The 25,742-nt window shown below is 33.5% G+C and overlaps 1 protein-coding gene across 1 annotated transcript; it reads left to right on the top strand.

Annotated features, from left to right (window-relative positions):
• Positions 1–19,423: 19,423 nt before the first annotated feature.
• On the top strand, positions 19,424–20,958 carry LOC125070471. Its single transcript, XM_047680362.1, has one exon. It carries the CDS (start codon positions 19,509–19,511, stop codon positions 20,862–20,864), a length of 1,356 nt encoding a protein of 451 aa, XP_047536318.1. The 5' UTR covers positions 19,424–19,508; the 3' UTR covers positions 20,865–20,958.
• The last annotated feature ends 4,784 nt before the right edge of the window (positions 20,959–25,742 follow it).

Below are 25,742 nucleotides of genomic sequence, written 5' to 3'. Positions count from 1 at the left end.
TATATATATATATATATATATTAAAGCTTTAATGTACCTTTTTAAGTATATAAATAAATAGCTACATTAATCAAAATAGCGTGTAGAAAATGTGTAAGTTTTTCGAATAGAACTGCTGAGGGGAAATATAGCCCACAAATATTTGCAGCAGCGAAACATCTGTGGTCTATTTTATGAATTTAATTAAAATCAAATTAAAATCTATATAAGAATTACAATCTCTAATGTTTCTGAATCTTGTTAAGATTATGAGAAATCAAAAGTGCATTCCTTTCGATTTCTTAAAATCTTAAGATTTTGATTGTGAATTAAAATCTTAATTAAAATCTTTATTGCGAATTAAAAAAAATAATAATTGTGAGGACATAAAACATACATTTGTTCTGAAAGTAGTATTGTTTTTTTAGAATATTGTTGGACTCCAAATCTATCATAGAAAACAGTATTCATTGCCATTTATATTTATTATAAGTTCTTTGATGAAGGCAAGATATCAAATTTTAATATTTATTTAAATCTATTCGCTATCTGAAAAAACCGGATAGAATCTTATTTCGAATAAAATAGCATTAAGACTAGATAAACTATTTATAAAGTTTAAAAATAATAATTCAAATATCGAAGTCTAAGTCAAGAATGGAATAATAGCTACGAATGAAGTCTTCTTGAATTCTCCAGCAATAGTTGGTGAAGTGTTGGGGAAACTAGAAACTTGAAAAGTCTCGGGAGCCAAAGTCACGTATAACCCAACGTCAGCAGAGAATTTAGTTGGAAGCCTTTATGCAAAGTTTCTATTTAAACCCTTCTATGGTAAACGATGAAGCTATTTTGCACTTAGGAGTGAAAAAGTTCAGTAATTTATATTTAAAATCATTACAGTTTTGTTCTTGTCAGATATTTTAAATTTAACTAACTGTTGCTCTAGCTTCTGCTTTTAGTGCTAGGCATAAAATATTTAGCCTATGTCCTTTCTTGGTGTTCAAGCGTGCTTCATAACAAATGTCAGTAAATTCGGTTTGTGGTTTGGCTGTAAAAGAGCAACGGATAGACAAACAGTTGCTTACCTTTAGAAATACCGGTAAATTTTGTAATACAACGCTTACCATCAGTTTATAATTATTTAACTGTTTATTAATATAGAAACAGGATAAAAATATTGTAACTTTCCAACAGTAAAAAAAATAATAATACTTGGACCATTGGACCATTAGATGGTTGACCCCTAGATATAAACAGATAATGTTAGTATATATATTCTATAAATTTAATTAAAGTAAGCAAGTAGCAACAGCTCTTAAATATAGCAGATTTTTAACCGACACATACGTAGTTACATATTACAACATAGAAGTCGACGTCAAAGACAAATGTACATATCAATACATTTTTATATAGAAAAAAAACCGTAATGGATTATACTCTTTCTATAAATACTCAACGTATTGTCTCGAAGCATCGGTACTTATTGAGAAAATACATAATCTGCGTGCATTGTGAGCTCCTCCGATTTTGTACTTACCCCAAGAGCTGTGTCTGCCCTTTCACCAATGACAACCCTCAATGGATAATGACTCTTATTCCATTAATGTTATAGCATATTTCGTCGTTCGATATAATCGAGAATGTCACTCGAGGAAATATCGATGTGCATTCGAAAATCACTTCTGCGCTGTTGAGTTAAAGCTCAAGGGCCGTCAGAGGACATGCGATCCTGCATCTCGGATGTAGAGCATTTGAAGAGACGTACGGTTTAAGGTAGGATATAGTAATAGGCTTAGCGAATAAAAACTCTCGATTGACTTTCGCAAACAGGCTTCATACTTTATTTATTTTCCTTTATTCGATATACGAAAATTACATTCGATAATTTTACACCTATTTCTTTGCAATTACTTTGTAATATGGTTACTTTGTTGATTAACTAATGAAAGAATACTGTTTTTAAAGTATTGCAATCAATGGACCAGTGGTATGTAGATTCTGACGGCAAGAAACTCAGAAACAACTCTTCGATAATTTATCTGTTAAATGAGACGTCAATTCTAAAACTAGATTTTATAAAAAAAATATGAGTATAAATAAAAAAAACAGTAATAAAAAGAAATAAAAAATAATTTGAATTAAAATTATTGAAATTTAGAATATTCATAATTACACAAGAAATTTAAAATAATTTTACAAGAAGCAAGTCGGCTTTGAGATTTAATTCCAGACTAAACATTGTGAAGCGCTTTGACTGATTTAATGCTTCGTTGATTTTGCTTCTTGTAAATGAATCTAACTCTTCAATTCTAGCTATCGGCAAGTAACATTGTTGCATTTTGTATCTATATGATAATAACAATACGTCTTATATAAATCAAACTGTTATTTGAACACATTAATCCTAATAGAATTGAAAGCATTTTGAGAAACACTATTATTCACGTACTTATTTCAAATTATACTACACGTTTATACGCCGACCCTCATCAGCGGCGTGGTGGAGTTAGTTCTAAATCTCCAGAGGAGGCGCTAACCTACGCGTCGGAAATTTCTTATGACACTTGTTACTTCGACAACATTTATTAATACGGTGAATATTTCGATTATTTCTAACTTAAAAATATAAAAGTGTTAATGTATTTGTTTCTAATTAAGCAGCCTCTTTAGAGACTTAAATGTTCTTTTTCTTAAAATAAATTATAGGCTTTTCATTAAATTTTAATTGACGTTAGTATTTCCTTTGGTCAGAAATACGTTTTATGAAGTGCAGTCTTAAGAAAAAGCGCTTACGTCAATGAGACCTACTCTCTAAAGACATTCATTCAAATTATATATTTTCCAACACACGTAAAGAGAAAACGAGTTGTTTTAATATATTTTTTAGCATAGTTAATATTATCGACTGCCTCGTTTGGCTTGATATAAGGCCGCAGATCCTGAGGTCCTGTGTTCAAGCCCAAGGCCGATAATAAGCTATTGGGTTTTTCTATTGACATTAACAGTAACAGCACTGAGCGTGTAAGTTAAAAGTGTGTATAAACACGTGTTCGCACACGTGCAAAAACCTGTAAAGCTGCTTGTTTTGCCTGTTTTGTTTTTCTTCTTCTTACCTGTCATCTCATCGAATTATGAGATTGAAGAAACTGAGATTACACCTGTGTTACGCACACCCTTGTGCACTAAAATGTTCTGAGAATTTGGCCGAAATTATAATAAAATTAAAAGATTATAAATGCTAATGTCACTCTGTATGTCTGTCTGTTACTCTTTCAAGACCAAACCATTGAACCGTTTTTGGTAAAATTTGTTATGAGGCAAGATTGAACTGCAAGAACGGACATGGGCTACTTTTTATGACGACCAACCTCTTAAACCGACGACGACCTCCTTGGTCGAGTAGTGTATACACCGGTTTTCATGGGTACGCCACTCCGTGGTCCCGTGTTCGATTCCCGGCCGAGCCAATGTAGAAAAAGTTCATTAGTTTTCTATGTTGTCTTGGGTTTGGGTGTATGTGGTACCGTCGTTACTTCTGATTTTCCATAACACAAGTGCTTTAGCTACTTACATTGGGATCAGAGTAATGTATGTTGCCCAATATTAAAAAAAAAATTTAAAAAAATTAAACGCAAATGAAGTCGCGAGCGTCAACTAGTATACTATAATTGAATGATTCATTATTAAATGAAAGGGAAAAAATAGTCGATGTTCATCGTCACTTCAATAGATCAATATTTAGGTCAAGCGATGACTTCACTCGAAGACCCACTATTTTAACGAGATAAAAAATGAAATATTAAACCTGTTTTTTACTCTTCAGGGTAGTGGTTACTGCAACTGGCTGCACCAATTATTATGGTTTTGTAACAAGTTATTTACAATTACTTTTATATATCAAAAAGGTCATAAGTGTTGTCTATTTAAAATATATATATCAATAATTTTATTTAACGAAAATATCTATGTATTACAGTTTGTGTATGTGTACAAAGATTCTCAAAAGAGATCGTCCATTTGTGTGGGAATTAATAAATTACACAAAACGTACGCACACACAAACATAGAGATCCTGTTTTTCACTCTCAAAATCCAATGGATCGGCCAATCTGACTGGACTGTAAATTTTTTAGATGTTAGATGGCCTATTTGTTTAGGTTATAAGCAATGTGCCACTAAGCCTGGTAGCTACACTGGCTAACTCACAACAATAGTAAGCATTATTATCGCCGGTAGAATATTTGATGAGTTATAGTAATATTAACAGGATTTAAGTTTATGACGTATTTCTATAACCTAAGTCAACAAATCTCAGAACTTAAAAGGTATAATGGTTCTTTACTCCAATATCTAGGGTCAGCCTGTATTCTCGTAAACAAAATTATTTTGCTATCAACATAGGCTATTACGTCCGAACAAAAGGTTGATCAACGCACAAACTCGAACAAAGGCGGGTTATAAATTCGTACAAAACAAAACATCTAAATTAACAATGAAACTTTAACGAACGTATTTCGATAGATAAACGAAGTATTAATTATCTAATGGTTTCAGTATGAATAACAATAAGTTACATTTAAATGATATTAAGTCATTTCTCCGATCTGTGGAGGCTGTTTGTTTTATACCTAGTACGGATAGTACGGCTTGTAGGTTTATTTAGTACGTACATAGTAATTTCTGCCAGCGCTGTGCTGACGTGTGACTACGTCAAGTGTTAGTCGAAAAGACAAAGATCCTTATACCATATGGAAGCGACTATTTGCTTACTGATTGGTAAAATCTATCTTTAGGTACCCAAAGTCCTTTTCTGTATCCGTAGCATACTAAAAAAATAAACAAAATCACTTTTGTACATATAATATCAATTGTAATAGTAACGTTGCAGTATCGTCCATTAAATTAAAAAAATAACTGTGTTATTAGGCGTTTATTTAGGTAAAAAACATTAATTCATTCTTTGTCTTCATGTGTCAATTAAATTAAAATATGTGCAAAAGCAAAAGTACTTTGTTAGCCGAGATGGCCCAGTGGTTAGAACGCGTACATCTTAACCGATAATTTCGGGTTCAAACCCAGGCATGCACCACTGAATTTGTTATGTGCTTAATTTGTGTTTATAATTCATCTAATGCTCGGCGGTGAAGGAAAACATCGTGAGGAAACCTGCATGTGTCTAATTTCAACGAAATTCTGCTTCATGGGTATTCCACCAACTCGCATTGGAGCAGCGTGATGGAATATGTTTCAAAACCTTCGCCTCAAAGGGAGAGGAGGCCTTAGTCCAGCAGTGGGAAATTTACAGGCTGCTAATGTTGTAATATAAAAAAAATGTGCCTTAAATTACAAACATTGAGTAATGTCAGTTTGAACATTGCCTTTTATGCCAAAATAAACAGATTCACTCACTGCACTAAACTAAAACATTTTCGCGTTATATTTATTACAAATAATACCATTTATTTCACATTTTATCGCCAAATAGCAATTCTTAGTATTATTCTGTTCCGATAAAAAGTCAAAGTTTTTAATCAAGAAAAAAATATATGTTAATCTTCAAGCGTTGATTATTTATGTTTAGATAAACTGTCAACGCTGAGAACGCGTCGAAAAAATAAAGCCATCAGTTGGCCACTAAGTACACGCACTCTAAAGTAGTATGACGTTTGGATTGATTAAATATGCACATGAAAATCAGCGGTGCTTGCCTGGGCTTGAACCCGCAATCATCGGTTAAGGCGTTCTAACCACTGGACCATCTCGGCTCTTTAATGACTGGGCTATCTTGAGACGTTGATCGTCTACCTGAGACGGCACGACGTAGGTTTAATAACTTAAATAAGTAAATACAATCAACTGGAACAGTCTTGACATGTCTTCAAATATTTTAAAAACCATTGCAGTGTAATCTTTACCCCCACATAGATAAATTGAATCAAAAGACTTCCTTACAATATTCTAAACGTAAATTAGGCACCCTATTTTCAAATTTCATAAAAGATTTTTTGTAACGAATGAACGTGATTATTAGGTATATCTTTCTTCATAATATCAACCTAAACAATCTTTTAATTTCAGTGATAAATTACAGTATCCCTAAATAGGTTAGAGGAGTTTCTGGCTAGGGGGGTAATCATGACGTCTCCCGATGTAATTTACGCGGTGACTTGCTTCGCCAGTTGTTTCGCGAAGTCACGTTGTCATATAATTATTTAGATACTTTGTATATGATAAAGAGGGTTGGTCTCTTCACGTTTAAACTGTTTTGTAGGTTGGCAGCATTGCTACGGCTCAATATATTTTTTAATTTATATATTACGGCGGCCATTCTCAAGGGAAACTACTCAACAGCGTAGGATATCAAATCAAATCTAATCAAAATACTCTTTATAAATAAATAAATATTGGACAACATCATATACATTACTCTGATCCCAATGTAAGTAGCTAAAGCACTTGTGTTATGGAAAATCAGAAGTAACGACGGTACCACAAACTCCCGGATCCAACAACATAGAAAACGAATAAACTTTTTCTACTCTACTCGGCCAAGAATCAAACCCGGGACCTCGGAGTGGCCTACCCATGAAAACCGGTGTACACACTACTCGACCACGGAGATCGCAAACTCTTTATTTTACACCAATAACCACATAATTTAGTCACGTTTAAGAAAGATGCACAAGAGGCGGCCTTATCGCTAAAACAGCGATCTCTTCCAGACAACCTTAAGGTAGAGGAAAGAAACAGAGATAGAAAGAGGTAGGGGTGTACATAGCAGATATAAATACATACATTACAGTGAAATAATAATATATTTAATTTAAAATAGTGTACAGTACTTGATATCTAACATACATACACATATGTATGTATATAATTAGATATACATTTTATATAAGATTCAATTAAATTCTCACGAAATATACGACATTCAAGTGCAAGATAGTATTGTTTCAAGATGGTTTTAAATGAAACAAGTGATTGTGCACACCCTACCTCAACAGGAAGAGAGAAGGCAAGAAGAATTGTAAATAAGGGTCAACCAATGTTAATCCGTCAAAAATACTTATAGACAAAGATATTTTAAGAAATTATAATTATATCTTATCAAGTAGCGTTTCGGTTTAAAGGATGCGCCAGTACAGGAACAATGATCAGACACATTGGCGATTAAGGAAATGGTTAATGTTTCTTATGGCGCCAATATCTATATGGTGACCACTTACCATCAGTTCAAAGTCAAAGTCAAAAATCTTTATTCAATATAGAAGTGTTTGCACTTGCTTATTGATTGTCAAAAATCTACCACCGGTTCGGGATTTAGCACCTCGGACCTGAGAAGTACCGGCGAAAGAAACTCAGCGGGATATATTTTTTTTCATTGGATCCTCCACATACCAAAAATAAAAAACTAAAGAAGGCATCTAGATTCCCTTCCTACAAAAGTACCAATGAAAAATAAAATAAAAGAAGATTCCACAATTGAAGCTCAAACGTACCTGAACGACAAAGACAACGACAAAGAAAAGGGCGAGCGCGATGTTTCTTGTACGACATATTGGCTGCGATATATCTTTGACTAAATAGTAAATAGCCTTTGCTGCCAGTAAAAGCATAAGAGCGACTGTTACAAAGAAGATGCCTTTAAACTGACTATTACCAATGAAGCTATATTGTACTTTATACTGAGTAGTTTTTTGTAGAATTATTTAAAAGGTAGACGGCACGACGTAGGTTTAATAATTTAGCTTATTTATTCTTAGAAAATTAAACTGTTAATTACGATAAATTACATAATTAATATAGCATGTTCGTCTGAGCCTAATATGTTTAACTAATATATAATAGGTAACAAGGTAATAACAATAAAAAAGTAAAGTAAATGATAACTGATGATCAAAGGCCCCCTTTTTTGGGAAGTTTCTAATCTCAGTCTACCACTACTCTATAGGAGGTTGATGGCACATTTTTATCATATACTACTGACTAACTGTTGGTCAATAGATGGAATATTTCTATTCGAAAAAAAAAAAATATGGTCCTTTGTGATTTGACAAAAATTCTTACATCTATAATGTCAACGGTGTTATGATCAGCGTAGTAAAAGTAACTTATTTTTTCTTTCAATAAATTCTTAAATTAAAAATCACTTTAATCATTGATTCTGCTCGATCAGTGATCTTATCTGATTGTTGTTTTATCTGATTAAGAGAGCGAGGAAATTAAGAGTGTATCTGTGTTTGCGTATTCAATAATTTACAGACATACGTACAAGAATAATTTAAAAAAAGTTGGCTAGCCCTTGCTGGCAGTAATCTAGATAAATACTGCAGTATCACTTTAGATAAACATTACCACCCTGTCTCAAAGACTTACTCGGCTAACGAATTATAAAACTAATTTGTATACATTAAAAGCATATCAAAGAATCCTTAAGGAAACCCCCTACAAAGGTGCTTTGATAAAATTTCAATTTATCCACGTAATGCATTTTCTCAAAACGTCTAGATAGGTTTCCTTTGGTGAGCTAAACGGTAAACGTAGTATTTTTGTTATCTCAAGATGCAAGATAAATACAGGGCTTATTGAAGCGAAACTTGAAGGTATGTCCTGTTTTCACGAGCATCGCTTAAAATAATAACAATATTATTTTCAGAATTTAACAAGGATTTATATTGCTTGGTTTGTTTTATTATATATTTACAAGCTCATCTGGCTTGGCAATAATGGAACGGGTCGAATAAATGTTTACATATAACGATTATATTGAAGAAACCGTACAAAGTAAAAAAAATGGCAGGTGTCTTGTGGAATACCAGTGGAACTAAGATGCTTACGCTTTATAAGACAAAAAAAAATAACAACATTTGAGAATAGTTATATGACAACGATAAAGTTATTAAAAAAAAATTGTGAATTAAAACTAGAACAAAAGTATAAATAACATTATAGAAAATCGTATACAATAGAAACAGAGAGACAAGGAGAGGTGGAGAAAGGGAGGGATAGATCACCTAGAGTTGGCATAACGCTCATTCCATACCCGACAATTCCTGCTGGTTCTCTCTTCTGTAATCCACGTTAAAGAAATTATTTCCAAAAATCTTGTATTTTTGTTCCTATTCCTTTTTTTATGTGATAGATGGCATCACCGCCCATGGACATCTGCAACACCGGCTTGCAGGTGCGTTGCCGGCCTTTAAGAAAGGAGTACGCTCTTTTCTTGAAGGTACCCAAGTCGTATCGGTTCGGAAAAACCGCCGACGAAAGCTGGTTCCACAGAGAGGTTGTGCGACGCAGAAAATGTCTTAAAAATCGCGCCGTTGTGGATTTTCGGTCATTTAGGATCTTTGCATCAAATTCTGTTTAATTTTTAAATTTGATTTAATAAATGTTCCTTTTTCCACAGGCCTTTTCGTCAGCGTTTCGTAGCCCGATGGTCAGATGATTTTGAAAAAATTTCAACACCGTGAAAATTGGAGCATCAGACACAAAGCCTATGTCCAACCCTACTGCTGTATATATGTGTGTAATAAATGCACGAATTAAATAATATTTGAAATGTATTCTTACAATACGAGTTAGTTCCATTGTCGCTTTTTATAGACGAAGAATTTTAATGTTAAACAATTATTGCCGCGCCTTGGGGTAACACCGATTCATATGCCGGGACCACAAACGGCATGACGCACTTATAATTTTGCCGTCATGGGGGCATGCTGTTTATATAATATTAATTTTATTAATGATACTCTAAGTAAAAGTCTAAAATATATTAATTTTATTAATGATACTCTAATTTTTATTCATTTTACTTACCATAAATTTCAATGTTTCAAACAGTGGGACGTGTTTTGGTTGTTAGATTTTTTTGAAGTTTAAGTTTTCAACTGCAACTTTACGTCGTGCATTTATGTAATAACTTTTGCTAATAAGCAAAATTGGAGAACACTGCTATTATCAGGTTTTATAGTGTACAGACATGAATGAAGCCCAAAGATGTTATTCTCTTTAAAAAAATATTGCTAAGACTCGTATTTTCTGGTATTATAAATGTTGATTAATTTATCGAACCGAATACCAATCTCTTATATTATATATTTTATCTCTTTCTCGCTAGATTATATGTCGTGTATGTTTGACGCAGTTTAGTGTAGCGCAAAAAACGTAATTATCCCAAGCGTCGTAAAGTCTCTTAGATCTATGTTTAACAAAATTGAAGGTTATAATTACAAACAAAGAGGTAAATTTCCTCTCGTAATCCGTGTTCTCAGTTTCAAGGAATTTTGACCTTATCTCGTTAATTTTGCAAACGTACTTTTGTTTAATACAAACAAGGCGAAAAACAATAGCTCTTTTTAATGAAAACCATTAAATTGTTTTACGGAAAATATTAAGCGCACATTAGGCATTAATCTTGATAATGATCAGCATATAATTAGGGGATATCATCATAGCCCATTTTGGCAACGTTCCTATATTCAAAGAAGACTTCGTTGTAGGGCTTTGTGTTAGCCAGTTTGGGTACTATCAACTCATTAGCTATCTACCTACCTCCAAACAGTAATTAACTTAGTTAAATTGTTTCCGGTTTAATGGGTGGAACAAGGGATAACATCTTAGATCAAGTATTGACGATGACAATGTAAAGAATGGTTAATATTTCTTATGGTACCAATGTCTATTTGCAGTGGTGACACGTACCATTAGGAGGCCTATTGATATACATATAAGATCAGCCAACAATATGGTTATGTTCTTTGTCAATCAACATACATCATTAAAAAAAAATTACGACTTATTTATTATTATAGTGCTCATGTTTGTGCACAAACACAGGTGAACTCATTAATTTGTCATTCTCATAATCCACAATCAATGGTATGGCAAATCTGAAAGACATAGATAGCTCAGATTCATATGTGCTTTCCATAATACTGAATCACTGCAGGCTTGCCTGAGAATTTCTTGAGAGAGCTTCATAGCACGACTTCTGGATCTGCAGCATTATAAGCTAGTAAATGGACCATGAGACAGTCGATTTATTGGCTCTTAAATTTTAATCCTCATATAATTAAATCTAATGAAAAGTACCACTGGTTCGTAATGCAATCTGCATTGCAGTGGAAGGAGAAGTCGGAGTCAAGAAACGGTAGTTAAAATGAGAGTTCAATTTGTATCTTGCTTTATTATACGAACCGGTTGAATGGTCTCGTTAACCTAAAAGTCATACTGCTTCTAATTACAATGACCTAAAATTCTTAGCCAAACATGATAAAAGGTGATTATTTTAGTTCAGTTGAGAATTTAGAAAATGTACGTACATAATGGCATTATTTCCATAAAACTAATGAATGAATTTATAAGCGGTAAAATCTATTTGATTGTTTATAGGGTATCTCCGGAAGTAATGCTACAATAGTACAAAAAAAAATGTATATATGTTGCCTTGGAACTGGGTGTACGTGTCGTTACTTCTGATTTTCCATAACACAAGTGCTTTAGCTACTTACATTGGGATCAGAGTAATGTATGGCTTTATAATTCATCTCTACTTAGTGGTAGGGCTTTGTGGTTGCTCGTCTAGGTTATAACTCATTCATCTTACATTCTACCACCAAACTGCAATATTTATTTGTGTTTCGGTTGTAATCGAGTCAATTAAACTACGTGCATAACATAACATCTTATGTAGTGGTGAACTTATACGATCAGGTAGCCTAATTGCCCGTCGGCCTAATTTTTTTATAAAAAAAATAATAATAATTGTACATATACTTGTGAACTTTAAAAAAAAAGTAGTAAACACTACACTATTCGAATGTGATGTGACATTTGATATCGCGACTTGAAATATTGCTTATGTCCATTAAAAAAATATTAACATGTTATCTTAAATCGAATAGCCCGCAATCCCGTTACACACTTCCGTCCCTTTACACGAAATCACTCCCACAGATTACAGGAAATCGAGAGGAAAGATGTTACACAAAATAATAATATGTTGTATGACTGTTATGAACAGTAGTTACATTTATATTCTTTGCATATTCTGTTGACATTCAATAGCAAACAATTGTTTTTTTTATCTGTATATCCGTTATGTAATTGTATCCAGTTTTGTAAACAAATTAAAATAATTTATGCCAACCATAGAGCTAAAATGGCCTAGCGATGAAAACATGTAAATCTTAAAGCATCATTCTGTTTTAATCATCTTTATATATAGATCATCTTAAGGAAAGCAGCAGTGGAACGTCTACAGTGACTGTTACTTTTATATCAAAAATATAAAATTATCTTGTATGAAAGTCAACGAACACCAATGCCACACTTTTATATCATTTATATAATTCTGTCAAAAACTAAATAACTGACGAAGCCATTCTTTTCCACTAGAAATGTGACAACAAAAGGATGGGTCGTGACAGAGGTGTTTTCATTTTATTATAGTAAGATGTGTGATTATAATTGGTTCTGCGAAATTTCGCTCTTAATTTACAAATTGTAAGGGCAAGGACACACCTACTATAGGTATTGTCTAAAATAAATGAATGCGTACTCATTTTATAAATATGTAAATCATCACCATCATCCTCCTGCCCTTATTCCAATTTTATTTGGGGTCGGCGCAACATGTCATCTTTCATACTTCTCTGTCTGACGTCATCTCACAAGTAACATTCTTTCTATCCATATCGTCTTTCATACAATCCACCCATGGTTTCTTTGGTCGTCCCCTACCTCTATATCCACCCGCTTTAGACCATCCTGTCAATATGAACATGCTAGACACTTGGCCAGACCAGTAGTGGAAATCTGTCTTTGTCAATAGAAAACCAAACAATCATCTCCTCAAAAGAAGACGAGGTTTTAGCTTAGTAGTAGGACATTGAAAGGACTCTTGGCAAGGCAGGACAGGAACCAAAGTCCTCACAGAGTGATGGTGTAGAGAAGCGAGGAGGCTTGCTTGTCAGATAATTTTAGAAGAATGGCAGATGCTCAATTAGTACAGACGCTTGAAAATTGGCGTTCAAGAGAGGAGGCCTATGTTCACTATGTTGAGTACGCTGAACAGAATGATGATGCAATAAATCTTTGTCATATCTTGTTATAGCTTTTCTAAAAAATTCTAGTCTTTAAATGGACTGAATTTTCATGTGCCTTATTTGTGTTTATAATTCATCTCGTGCTCGGCGGTGAAGGAAAACATCGTGAGGAAACCTGCATGTGTCTAATTTTAACGAAATTCTGCCACATGTGTATTCCGCCAACCCTCATTGGAGCAGCGTGGTGGAATATGCTCCAAACCTTCTCCTCAAAGGGAGAGGAGGCCTTTAGCCCAGCGGTGGGAAAATTTACAGGCTGCTAATGCTAATGCTAAAAATGTATCATTCTTACTTTTTATCCCACTATTACTCCAGTAATACATACACTTACTACTTTTGATGAACGCTTATAGAACGATAGTTTAAGTAAATTGTTCCATTCTCTTTATTGGTATTGCTAGAATTTGAATCACTTAATTTTGATGAGAAAAATATTAGTACCGTCTCTTCTTTAGATAAATATATATTTACTTAACTTTCTATCGCATTCCACGAACACGAAGCGGTGGAGTGCTCCGTTATCGTCAGAAAATATAAATCACTATTCACTCAGCTTTAGTTATTACTTAGAACTTTAAATAGCACATAAATTATAAAAAAGACACAAACGTTAAAAAGACATTCCAATCAACAGTTCTGACACTGGAATGAGCTCATGTCGTGAATTTAGTCTTAGTCTTTAAAAATAAAATTTTGCGTCGGATTTTAACTTTGCTCTTCAAGTATATTCATAATTAATTAAATTTTAATACAAATTCTCAAATGTGTTACCAGCCTAATGGCGCTCGCTTTAATTTAACTCGGCAACCCTTTTAGTGTCGAATAAACAGGGCATTGTCGAGATGGTTTATAATTTATCTAAATATCCCACCCTTGCGATTATATTTGAGCTCATAAAGAATAACAGCTTATTACCGTCGAAACTTTACCTTATGCATCTTTACCTTAATTTTATTAGACGTATAGATAGATCCAATTATTGTTTCAGGCCAAATTTTATTTATTTTTGGATATGTTGTAATAAGGGGTTAGGAAAGCTTAACTTTAAATTGTCAACCTCGATTTCCTATATGCGTTCGCCATCTTGAATTTTATTTTTTTGCGATAACTCGGCTTTGCGTCGTGATACGGGAATTATGATAAGATACTTTTTTTTTTTTTTTGATTTAGGTCATTTGCATTTTTAAGCTATGGTTGATGACTATTGAGATGTCGATCGCGAAAGTGATAATTAAATTGCTCTTTTGATCTTGGAGCGCATTCAGCATGTATATCTCTCTATGTAGATTTTTGTGTATATATATATTTTATACTGGACTACAAGTAATAAATCTGTTTTTAGATATATTTTTCAACGTGTGTGAATTGTTTGAAACAGATTATTAATGTTAAATAGAAGGTATAAAGTACATTACGTAACATTTTTGTTACAATAACAATAGTTCGACCAAATAGACAAAGTACAAAATTCAGTAAATTTATAAAACGGTAACCTTGACGTTGCAACAAAGCTATATACTGTGTTCATTCACGTAAAATGTTTCTCAAGTGAATTTAAGTCAAATATAATTTTAAATGCAATTTTGCGGGTCTTTTAATTCCCTCTGCAAACTCTGGGTGAGGTTGAAATTATGAACATGTTGATTCATGTCTGCGGTTTCATTTGCTGACTAGCGAACCAGGAATTATTAGTTTAGGATTATGAATTTTAATTTGAAATTATCATTTTTGTTTTCGCTTGCGATGTTAAATGTGAAGACGGTAAAATTTATTTTGAATTAACAAGATTGAAATCTCGTGTGGGATACCTCGAATTAATAAGAGTTTTGAGCAAAATTAATTAGTATAAGATTAATAAGTTAAAGTAATTTGTTATTTATTCGTTCCAGTAAAATATTTATTTTTCAATTACAATCTACATTTAACACAATCATATAAAACTTTAATTGTTGTATAAAATGATATATTATTCTAATAAAGTCTGTTAATATTCGCATTCAGTTCTTTAAAACAGACAAAATTATATTTCAAAATAATATTGCGGTTTAGTTTCATTAAGATTACTGTCACTTTTGCGAACTAAATAATAATAATAATATAAATATAAATTATATATTTATACAATTAATAAAAAGCGCTTCTATCGTTCCATAATATGACGCGACTCTAATAAGTCCTTGGCATAAAACGTTTTGTCAAGACGTAGAACGGAACGCCGCTTGAAAGAGGCGGTTGAAAGAAGCCTCGTCCTCGAATGGTTGTCACGCTACTGACGGTTAATCAAAACATTTTTGTAACGTTAAAAAATATATGTTATACGCGCAAGAGTTGTATATTCTCATTTTAAAACTCTCAACAAGAACCCCAAACATTGGTCCTTCGAGCCGGATCTCAAAATGTCGAAACCAGAACTTATAGTACCACTACCGGTATCACCACTTGGAGATCCAACGACGCAGTTAATCAAGGAGTTGACCAAACAAAGAGGATCCCTGAAAGGCCGCCTTACCAAGTTATCTGCCTGTGTTAATTCGTACAAGGATCAGGTTTTAGACCGAAATAAAAGAATGGAATTAAATTTAAGAATTAAAGGTGCAATTAATATATTTTCAGATTTTAATCAAGTGCAAAATAAGCTAGATGAGGTTCTTCCTGAGTCTCAAAGTGATGAGCAACTTGACGAGAGGGAATCGTTTGAATGTAAGTACTATGGTATATTAGCGCAGGCAAATTGCATTTTAGACATAGATTGTGATTCACCTAATGTACAAATCAGTGAAGACAGTTTGAGTGTGCATCAGTCAGTTAAATTGCCTACAATTAATTTGCCTACTTTCGATGGTAGCTATGATCAGTGGATAGAATTTAAGAATACGTATATATCACTAGTTCATACCTCTAAAGACATAAGTAATATTCAAAAGTTTCACTATCTTAAGTCATCTTTAAAAGGTACGGCTTCATTAGTTATAGACTCCCTTGAATTTACCTCTGATAATTACTATACCGCTTGGGAATTGCTTATGAATAGGTATAACAACAGTAGGCTTCTTATTCATAATCACATAAAAGCTCTGGTTAATCTTAAGCACCTAACGTATGAGTCACCTATATTATTACGGAAATTAATTGATACTGTACTTAAAAATCTAAGATCATTAAAGTTATCAGGCGAGCCCACTGAGCATTGGAATTCCATAGTTATTTACTTAATTGTTACTAAACTTGACAGCTCCACTGAACGCGAATGGGAGCAGTATAGGAGTGATATTTTATTACAAGAACACAAAAAGAAAGAAGCTCAGAAGTCTAAAACACGAATAGAAGTAGATGATTTGTTACAATTTCTAAAATCAAGGGCGGATATGCTTGAAACATTACAAGCTTCACATACAAAACACAGTTACGAGTCTAAAATTAACACTAAAACTTCACATAATATTTCTAAAATTCACTGCAATTTAACTACGTCAAAACACGATAAATTTAATAAAAAACAATGCCCTTATTGTAAAATCGATCACTACTTATATTCGTGTCAAAAATTCCTAGATTTAACTATAGATGATAAGATTAATTTCATAACTAATAACAAATTATGTAAAAACTGTTTGCGTCCCGCACATAGCGCAGAGACTTGTAAGTTTGGACCGTGTAGGAAGTGCAACGCTAAGCACAACACGATCATTCATCGCGAGCATAGCCGCAGCCCCACTGAGGGACGGAGGTCGCTGCTGCCGGCGCACGAGCAAGGCGAGTGTAGTAGTGATCCTCCTCAATTAGTTCAACGCACACAAATGCAATCCTATTCATCGCAGGTGACTATAGGTAATGTAGACGTACAAGCCGCGCAGTCGTCGCTTACTAGCCCTGTTTTGCTTTCAACCGCGTTAATCAATATTGTAGATGAATTAGGGAATGCAATTACTTGCCGCGTTCTACTAGATAGTGGCAGCCAATGCTGTTTTATTCGAAAATCACTATGTGATCAAATTAACGCGCCAGTAGTACAGTCCATTCAAAAAATACAAGGAATTGGTAATTCTATCACGCAAAGTTTCCAATCCTGTAAAATTAATATTCGTTCCTTAGACGGGGAATATACAACTTGTTTACAATGTTACGTATTGCCAAAAATAGTCGCTAGTATGCCGTCTATACCTATAAACATAAATAAAATAATAATTCCTAATAATATTACGCTAGCAGATCCCTCGTACCTAGAAGGTAATCCGATTGATATTTTGATAGGTGCTGATCATTTTTGGGAATTATTATGTGACGGAAAAATACGTCTCGAGTGCGGCCCTTACCTACAAAATACTAAACTAGGTTGGATAGTGTCGGGACCGATAAGTACATTCGCGTGTTCTAACAACACTGTTTGTTGTAATTTGTCGCAAAATATAGATTCACAATTACGAAAGTTTTGGGAGATTGAAGAAGTTCCCGATAGATGTCGCATGTTGTCTGATATTGAACAAAATTGTGAGAATCATTTTATAAAAAATACTAAACGCAATAACGAAGGCCGGTTTATTGTTTCGATTCCTTTTAAAGATTCGCCAGCTATGTTAGGTGAATCATACACACAAGCGTATAAACGTTTTGTTTCTCTCGAGAAAAGACTTTCTCTTTCACCGACTTGTAAACAATTATATAAAGAATTTATAGATGAATACATTAAATTAGGTCACATGAGTCGTGTTTACACTTATAATAATATACATTATTTCATGCCGCATTTTTGTGTGTTTAATGAAAATAGTACAACTACAAAATTGCGGGTTGTGTTCGACGCGAGTGCGCAATCAACAACTAATAAATCTTTAAATGATTTGCAGATGGTCGGGCCAGCCATTCAAGGCGATTTATTTTCTATTCTATTGAGATTTCGCGAAAATACTTATATAGCCTGTGCCGACATCGAGAAGATGTATAGGCAGGTGTTAGTCGTGGAAAATCAACGCGACCTCCAGCTTATATTATGGCGAAGCAATCCAGATGCACCCATCGAGAGCTATAGATTGAATACGGTGACCTACGGGACTGCGTCGGCGCCTTTTCTAAGCGTGAGATGTTTGCGACAATTAGCTATCGAGTGCAATGACCTTGACGTTAAACGAATAATAACACAGGACTTTTATGTTGATGATATGATTACGGGGAGCAATAATAAGCATGAATTATTAGAATTATGCGAAAAAACTACTAAAGTTTTAGCTTCGGGTTGCTTTCCTCTTCGTAAATGGTTATTTAATTTTGAACGGGATAATGTACAATCGGAAACACAAGTGTTTAAAAATCTTTCATTAGGTGAACAATCACAGTCAAAAACACTTGGATTGAGTTGGCTTAGTCACTCTGATCAGCTTAATTATCAAACTAAAATTGATGTTCACCCTAATAAGATAACGAAACGTGGTATATTATCGATTATATCTCAAATTTTTGATCCCTTAGGCTTGTTAAGCGCGACTATAATATCTGTTAAAATTCTATTACAAAAATTATGGTTGTTAAAGATTGATTGGGACACAGAGTTACCTCACGATGTGTCACATGAATTTAATAAGTTTTTAAATAGTCTCAATGAACTTTGTAACATACGTATACCGCGCCATGCATTTGCTAGGTCTCACATTCGTTCAGAACTACACATTTTTACCGATGCCTCTCAAGTAGCTTACGGGGCATGTGCATACGTACGTACCTTTACGCAAGAAGGTGTTACAATAAGGTTGTTATGCGCTAAGGGCAAAGTAGCCCCCTTAAAAACTTTAACTGTTCCTAGGCTTGAGCTGTGCGGCGCTATAACGGGAGCTAGGCTTGCTGTGAAGATAATCGAATCGCTCCGTTGTCAGTTCGATGACGTCATACTCTGGAGCGATTCAACTATCGTTTTAGGGTGGTTACGTATGGCACCTTATCAATTAAAAACATATGTACAGAACCGGGTAGTCGAAGTACAGGAGCTGACGCGTGACTTTGTATGGAGGCACGTCGCAACACACGATAACCCAGCTGATTTAGTGTCACGAGGTACCGATTTATCGACATTAAAAGACCTAGGGTTGTGGTGGGAAGGCCCAAGTTTTCTTCACGATCCTAATTTTACGTCACGTTCAGCTCAGGTACATACGACCATGATAAACGCAGACAATCTACCGGAAGTTAAATGTTTAAGTATACAAAGTAACACCTTTGGTTATTGTAATGATTTATTTCCATTTTCCAGGTTCTCGCGGTTCAACCGCATCCAACGCACCATGGCATACGTTAAACGTTTTTTTATATAACACGCGTAAGACAAACACAAAACGAACGGGTGCGTTGAGTGTGGATGAGCTGCGAGACGCTGTTAGCACGCTTGCTTTGTTGTCGCAGCGCGAATCGTTTCCTGAGTATGATACAATGTATAAAAATAAAGCAAAAACTAAAAGTAATTTAAAAAATTTAAATATATTTATGGATGAAAATAAATTATTAAGAGTAGGGGGAAGATTGTCTAACGTTTTTCAATTCGATTATAATAAAAAATATCCTATTCTACTTTCATCTAAACATCATTTTACTTACCTGTTATTTCGCCATGAACACATAAAACTGTTACACGCAGCACCACAGTTGTTATTATTTACCATTCGGGAAACGTGGTGGCCAGTCAGCGGCAGGAATCTTGCCAAGAGGGTTGTGCACGAGTGTGTTGTTTGCACGCGGTTTCGTGGCAAGACTCTGTGTCCACTGATGGGCAATTTACCAACTAAGCGACTAGCTATAAGTTTTCCATTCGCAGTCAGTGGTGTTGATTATTTTGGGCCGGTGCTCATACTAAATCGAAAGGGCAGAGGTGCAAAATTAACAAAAGCGTATGTTAGTTTATTTATTTGTTTTACAACTCGAGCCATCCATCTCGAATTAGTGGGTGATTTGTCTACTGATGCATATTTGCTTGCGCTCAAGCGATTCATCTCACGTCGAGGTAAACCAGCAGAAGTATTCTCGGACAATGGAAGAAACTTCACTGGCTTAATGACAGAATTTTCAAAATTTTTAAATAATTGCGCAGATAATATTAGAGATTATGCTATTAACAATAATATTAAATTTAGTTTCATTCCCCCCTATTCCCCTCATTTTGGTGGTCTATGGGAAGCGGGGGTGAAGTCATGTAAGCATCACCTTAAAAGGGTGCTAGGCAACGCTCATTTTACATTTGAAGAGTTTAGTACAGTCTTAACACAGGTAGAAGCTGTCCTGAACTCCCGTCCTATTTCTCCTATGTCAGCGGATCCCAATGATTTTTCCCCACTCACTCCTGCCCATTTCTTGGTTGGTCGTCCACTGACGTCGCCTGCTAGTGAAGACTATGAGCAAGCTGCACTTCAGCGACTCACGCGGTACCAACGAGTTGAGCAAGTCCGACAGCACTTTTGGACCCGCTGGTCAAAAGAGTACGTTTCGGAGCTACAAGTTAGGACAAAGTGGATGAAGAGTGGAGATTCATTAAAGGAAGGCACTCTTGTCCTTATCAAAGATGACAACAGCCCTCCGTTAAAGTGGAGCATGGGCCGGATCGTATCTACGTTCCCTGGGAAGGATGGAGTTTCTAGAGTTGCTGCCATTAGAGTCGCATCCGGCGCAATTACACGGCGCGCCTTCTCTAAAATTTGCCCGCTACCTCTGGATGCAGCGGACAACGTAAACTCTTGGAAGTTGGAGCTTCCAAGGCCGGGGGCATGTCAAGACGTAGAACGGAACGCCGCTTGAAAGAGGCGGTTGAAAGAAGCCTCGTCCTCGAATGGTTGTCACGCTACTGACGGTTAATCAAAACATTTTTGTAACGTTAAAAAATATATGTTATACGCGCAAGAGTTGTATATTCTCATTTTAAAACTCTCAACAAGAACCCCAAACACGTTTTAATTATTAGAATATTTATAATATACGATATTATGTTATACCGTGATAAAACTGCTCGGAGCAATATTTATATAAGATATTGTGTAGTATCATGTCTTAAAAGAGCTATAAACATAAAAGCAAAGTGAAAATTGCCCGCATTGATACGAAACTCCATCAACGGAAAAACCACAGTACAGAAGCTATGTCTTACCCTCGACTTTGGTGATCGTACAGTATAGCTATCAATATTTTTGTCTGTAACACCACGAAGTATAAACAATTATTATTTTAAAGAAACATGTATACACATATTTAAATTTCGGAATAGAGTATGTATAATAATAATAAAAATAAATAACAATAATTATTATTTATTACACGAATAAAATAGGAATAATTATGGTTGATCTAGGACAATGTAGATGTAAGTTTATAATATCATTGTCATCAAAAGATGTATAGATAAAGAACTGGCTATCCTAGCTAGGCTAAACAACCTCTCTCAAAATCAAAATACATCAGAATATAATCAACTCAATGTAATAGAAATTATTTTAATTTTTAATAGATATGTAGTACCTTCTTATTAAATATATGTAGGTATATATATATTAAAAAGAACGAAGCATTTAAGTACAATTTTCTTCAATATTTTTCTTTGTATAAATAAATGATGCAATGGTGCAACACAACGACGTCAATTTTATAGAGTAAGCTTATGAACTGGAAATTGACGTAGGCTACATTTTATCCTGTAAAATGCACGGAAACGAAGCTGGTTAATAACCTGTAAAATGTATTGAATGACATTGTGATTTAGAATAAGTTCAAAATTTATCTTTTTTATTTGGTACTGTCGACATAAAAAAAAAAAAAAAACTAAATATTTTTTTATGGGTTATTAAATTAGGTTATTATTTTTGTATAATAATTAAGGCAAACAAAATATGTGATATACATTTGTGAATACTTATATAAGTCTGTAACTCGATGGAAGAATAATTTTTGTTTTTTTTTTGTTGACCACTTCCAATGTATATTAGTGCTGTAAGAAATATTGGCCATTCCTCACATCGCCAAGGCGCCACCAATCTTTGAAACTAAGATGTTATTTCCCTTGTGCCTGTACACTGGCTTCACTTTTCGAAGCAGAACATAACCATACTGAATATTGCTGCTTAGCGATTGAATATATAATGAGTGGGCCCTTGCACAAAGCCTTATCACCAAGTTTTAATCTTTTAAACAATTATATGAGCGTTTTATGTATCAATAGTCGTTTCGTTTCTACTTTATTTTACTTTCGATCTGGATAGGTGAACAATGAACTGATTACAGTTTTAGCATTGCTTGATTTCAGTAATACATATAATACTATCAATTTGACATCTGATTTGCCCCATTGTGTACCTTTAATAATTGCGAGTACGCCATCAACCTTTACCAGTTAAAAGGCCTCACGCAAACTGGTGTAACATCACTGCGGGGATTCCATAAGTTGTTTCTACGCACCAGATTCACAAACCCATCTTAGTGAATGCTCTATATTGATTTCTTGAACAAAGATCGTTCGTAATCATTTTCATTGGCATTCGTGTACTCTTCTGCAAAATTTGTGAGCATTTTTCTTGAATTCTATAACTTAATTAAGTTACTAAGAAAGTATTTGCTATAGGATTTGTTAAACGGTTAAATAACTGTCTGCCTTCTTCAACTATAATTACGTAACTTAAAAAAAAAAAAAATCTTAAGGAGATATTTAGGTCAGGCATGTATTTTGTAGCGTGTGTTTTGCATTTTTAAAGAAAATTACCATTAAACTTCTGATAAATAAGTAAAATACACAAGCTTAATATATTTTAAATTTCATGAAATAAATTTACAAAATGTGATGCTTGAAGCATCATTTATATCACTTTAATACCAAGCATCTTATGAAATATGGAGATTTGCATTTCGCGTACAATCGTAAGCGAAACTGGTTTTCGTAGATTTTCTAAGTTAAGGGTGCTCGTCAGTGTACAATCATGTTCACAATACTTAGTTCACGAGCAATGCAGAGTATAGAATAGTTCAGTCTCGTCGACTACGTTGCAAATACACAACTACTCGAGAAGAAAGTTGCGGTCATGTTCACGAGCGGAGCGATTTAGCACTATTCAGTCGAGTCAAAGTAATATCATTAATAGATAAAAGTAAAGTTAAATAAATTTGCAAATTTATTAAAGTCTTCATTTTTAAATAAATAATGATATAAGGAATAAAAAAAGTAATAATAAATTTTGAATAAAAAATGTCATGTATTTTTTTTTCTTATAATAACCAATTTTATAATTGAGAGTAATAGTTTTCTTTGCTCGAAATTCAATCTAAAATGTATATAGTTTGAAATGTATAAATTGAAATATTATGTTATATACTTCATATTTAAATTTAGCAATTAAAAATATTTGACAGCATTTTTTTTTGTTTTTTTTTTTTTTAAATGAAATTTGTCTCTTATGCTGTCTTTGTAGTTCATTTTAAAACATTTTCATTTATTTTTCAATGCCGATGAATTGGTTTAAGTTTTAAATGGAGTGTAAAAGGTTTCACAGTACTTATAAAATAAAATAAAAAATGCAATACTATTAATCCGCTCTATTTTATACGCTGTTTGTTTTTATGAATTTTAAATTCGGAGCAAAATTCTAGAAAAATTAAGACAAAAATATAACTCACTACACATCACACTATGGAGAAAATTGTAATAATTTAAAAATAAACCATTTTTATGCCTAAAAAAAACATCAAAAATATGATTATTTAATTTTGTTTTAAAAAAATATTGATGGTGTAGTTTAATCAAAATGGAATTAATTTTATACCAATGGAATTGAATGAGGAGATGAAAATACTATACCAATATACATAACACTAATAACAGATGCAGCTTATCGGATGTTTTAGTATATAATAATATTATTACGATCCAAATATTCTTCTTATTCCAATTGATGTATTTGTCCCATTGGCAGTTAAACACTTCAATCTTGGAGTAGTAGAACAATAAACTTTGTTAAAAGTATAATGCACCGTCTTGTCTCCACTAGCGATTGTCACATTCTTGTATATAATAATAGTAAATCAAAACTCGAAACGAAATATTGATATTCGCGTATTCTTCATCACTTTGATCTCTTCCGTGCCACAAATGGCTCAGAATGTTGTATTTATATTATAGCACTCAGTACCGCTATCTTTGATCTCTGCAGATTATTTTCATTCGATCCACTGCAGTACTGGCGCAATAAAACTCGACGTGTGCCGTCACTATTTCTAGTATATGGTTTAAGAAATAATCTATATTTAGAATTGACAATATTTTTATAATTTTTTGCATCAAGGCTAAAATTTATTGAGAAACATCTTTCTGATCGCAAGTGATATCTGAAGTTCTAACATTTCTGGTACGATTTAAGGACTTAATTTCTATAGTCAATTGGCAAATATAAAAGAAAAAAATTTTCATAATCGGATTATTTATAATCAAAATAAAGTATCAAAAACAAATAAAAAAAAAATCTATTTGAAATTGGAACTCCATAAATTTCGTACCATTTTATTAATCAAAACAGTTTTCTAAAATCCGCTATATATTGTTTTATTCGAAAAATTAGGTGAATAGCGAAGTTTTGGTGCAAGGCGTTGCACTAAAAAGGTTTACATATTAATCTCACAAAAACTCACTCCATAATAAACGGCTATCGTTCAGTACATTAAATGTCCAGTAACAACTCAATTTCAAAACATCTCCATAAATCTTCTAGCATTTAGCTTAACAATAAAGACAAGATATTTGACGATATCTCACTGCTCAGTACAATTCTGCAAATTTCACAACACTTCACTTCACAGAATGACATCCATACCTTCAGCATATTAGGTATCCGATGTTGTCTGACTACTATACAAATAGACGGCTATTGTTTAGCATATTAGATGTCTGGTAGCTCACTGTTCAGAATATATCCACAAATCTTAAACCTAAACAATGTGTATACTATCGTTTTCATTGTAAGTTATCCAATGACGTCTCAATACTTAACTTCAGAGTATGGCAAAACTTGTTTCATATGACGTTTTTTGTTCAGCATAGTTGTTGTGTGGACATCTTATTGCTCCGAACAGCTCCTCAAAGGTATTGGCTATCTTTGCCATAATACTGCTCACGAATTCTTACTGTTTGGAATCATTCCAAAATTCTCATAATATGTTAATATGGTTATGCTTTTACTAGAAGCATATCTGGTAAAATTTTTTAAATAGATTAATTTATAGAACACCAGGATGCTTTAGTTTGTTGGTCAAACTCAAAGTATACATTGTTGTACCGAAATTAATAATCAGTTCGTTAAAGAAAACAATGTGTATCACATTGCAGTTTGCTCGAATTATTTACGTTGAAGTTTGCGCAGCTGCTCCTAAGTGCATCTGCATATTCAAATGTACCGCCTGTTTCTAGATAAAGGTGAGCATTGTTAAGACTTAATTGGAATGGGATGAACGTGTTATTAAAAGGGTAACTTTACAAAGATTTAAATACTTTGGTTAGTAAACAGTTTCAGGACACATAATTAGTGAAATTTTGTGATTTAAGTTATAATACTGATTTTTTTTGGAAGATTTTTTCATGGATAGTATAAATAATATTAGTTTCGTGTCTTACGCGTAAGCTTGTAGCTTCTTGACCTTGTATTCAAA

This window comes from Vanessa atalanta, chromosome 17, assembly GCF_905147765.1.
Source record: "Vanessa atalanta chromosome 17, ilVanAtal1.2, whole genome shotgun sequence".
NCBI classification, from domain to species: domain Eukaryota; kingdom Metazoa; phylum Arthropoda; class Insecta; order Lepidoptera; family Nymphalidae; genus Vanessa; species Vanessa atalanta.
Note: the sequence above shows the minus strand (reverse complement) of the source record. Positions and strands in the feature narration are given on the sequence as shown.

Coding starts and splice junctions, on each gene's coding strand:
- LOC125070471 (XM_047680362.1), top strand. CDS start 19,509: ATGTATAAAAATAAAGCAAAAACTAAAAGTAATTTAAAAAATTTAAAT.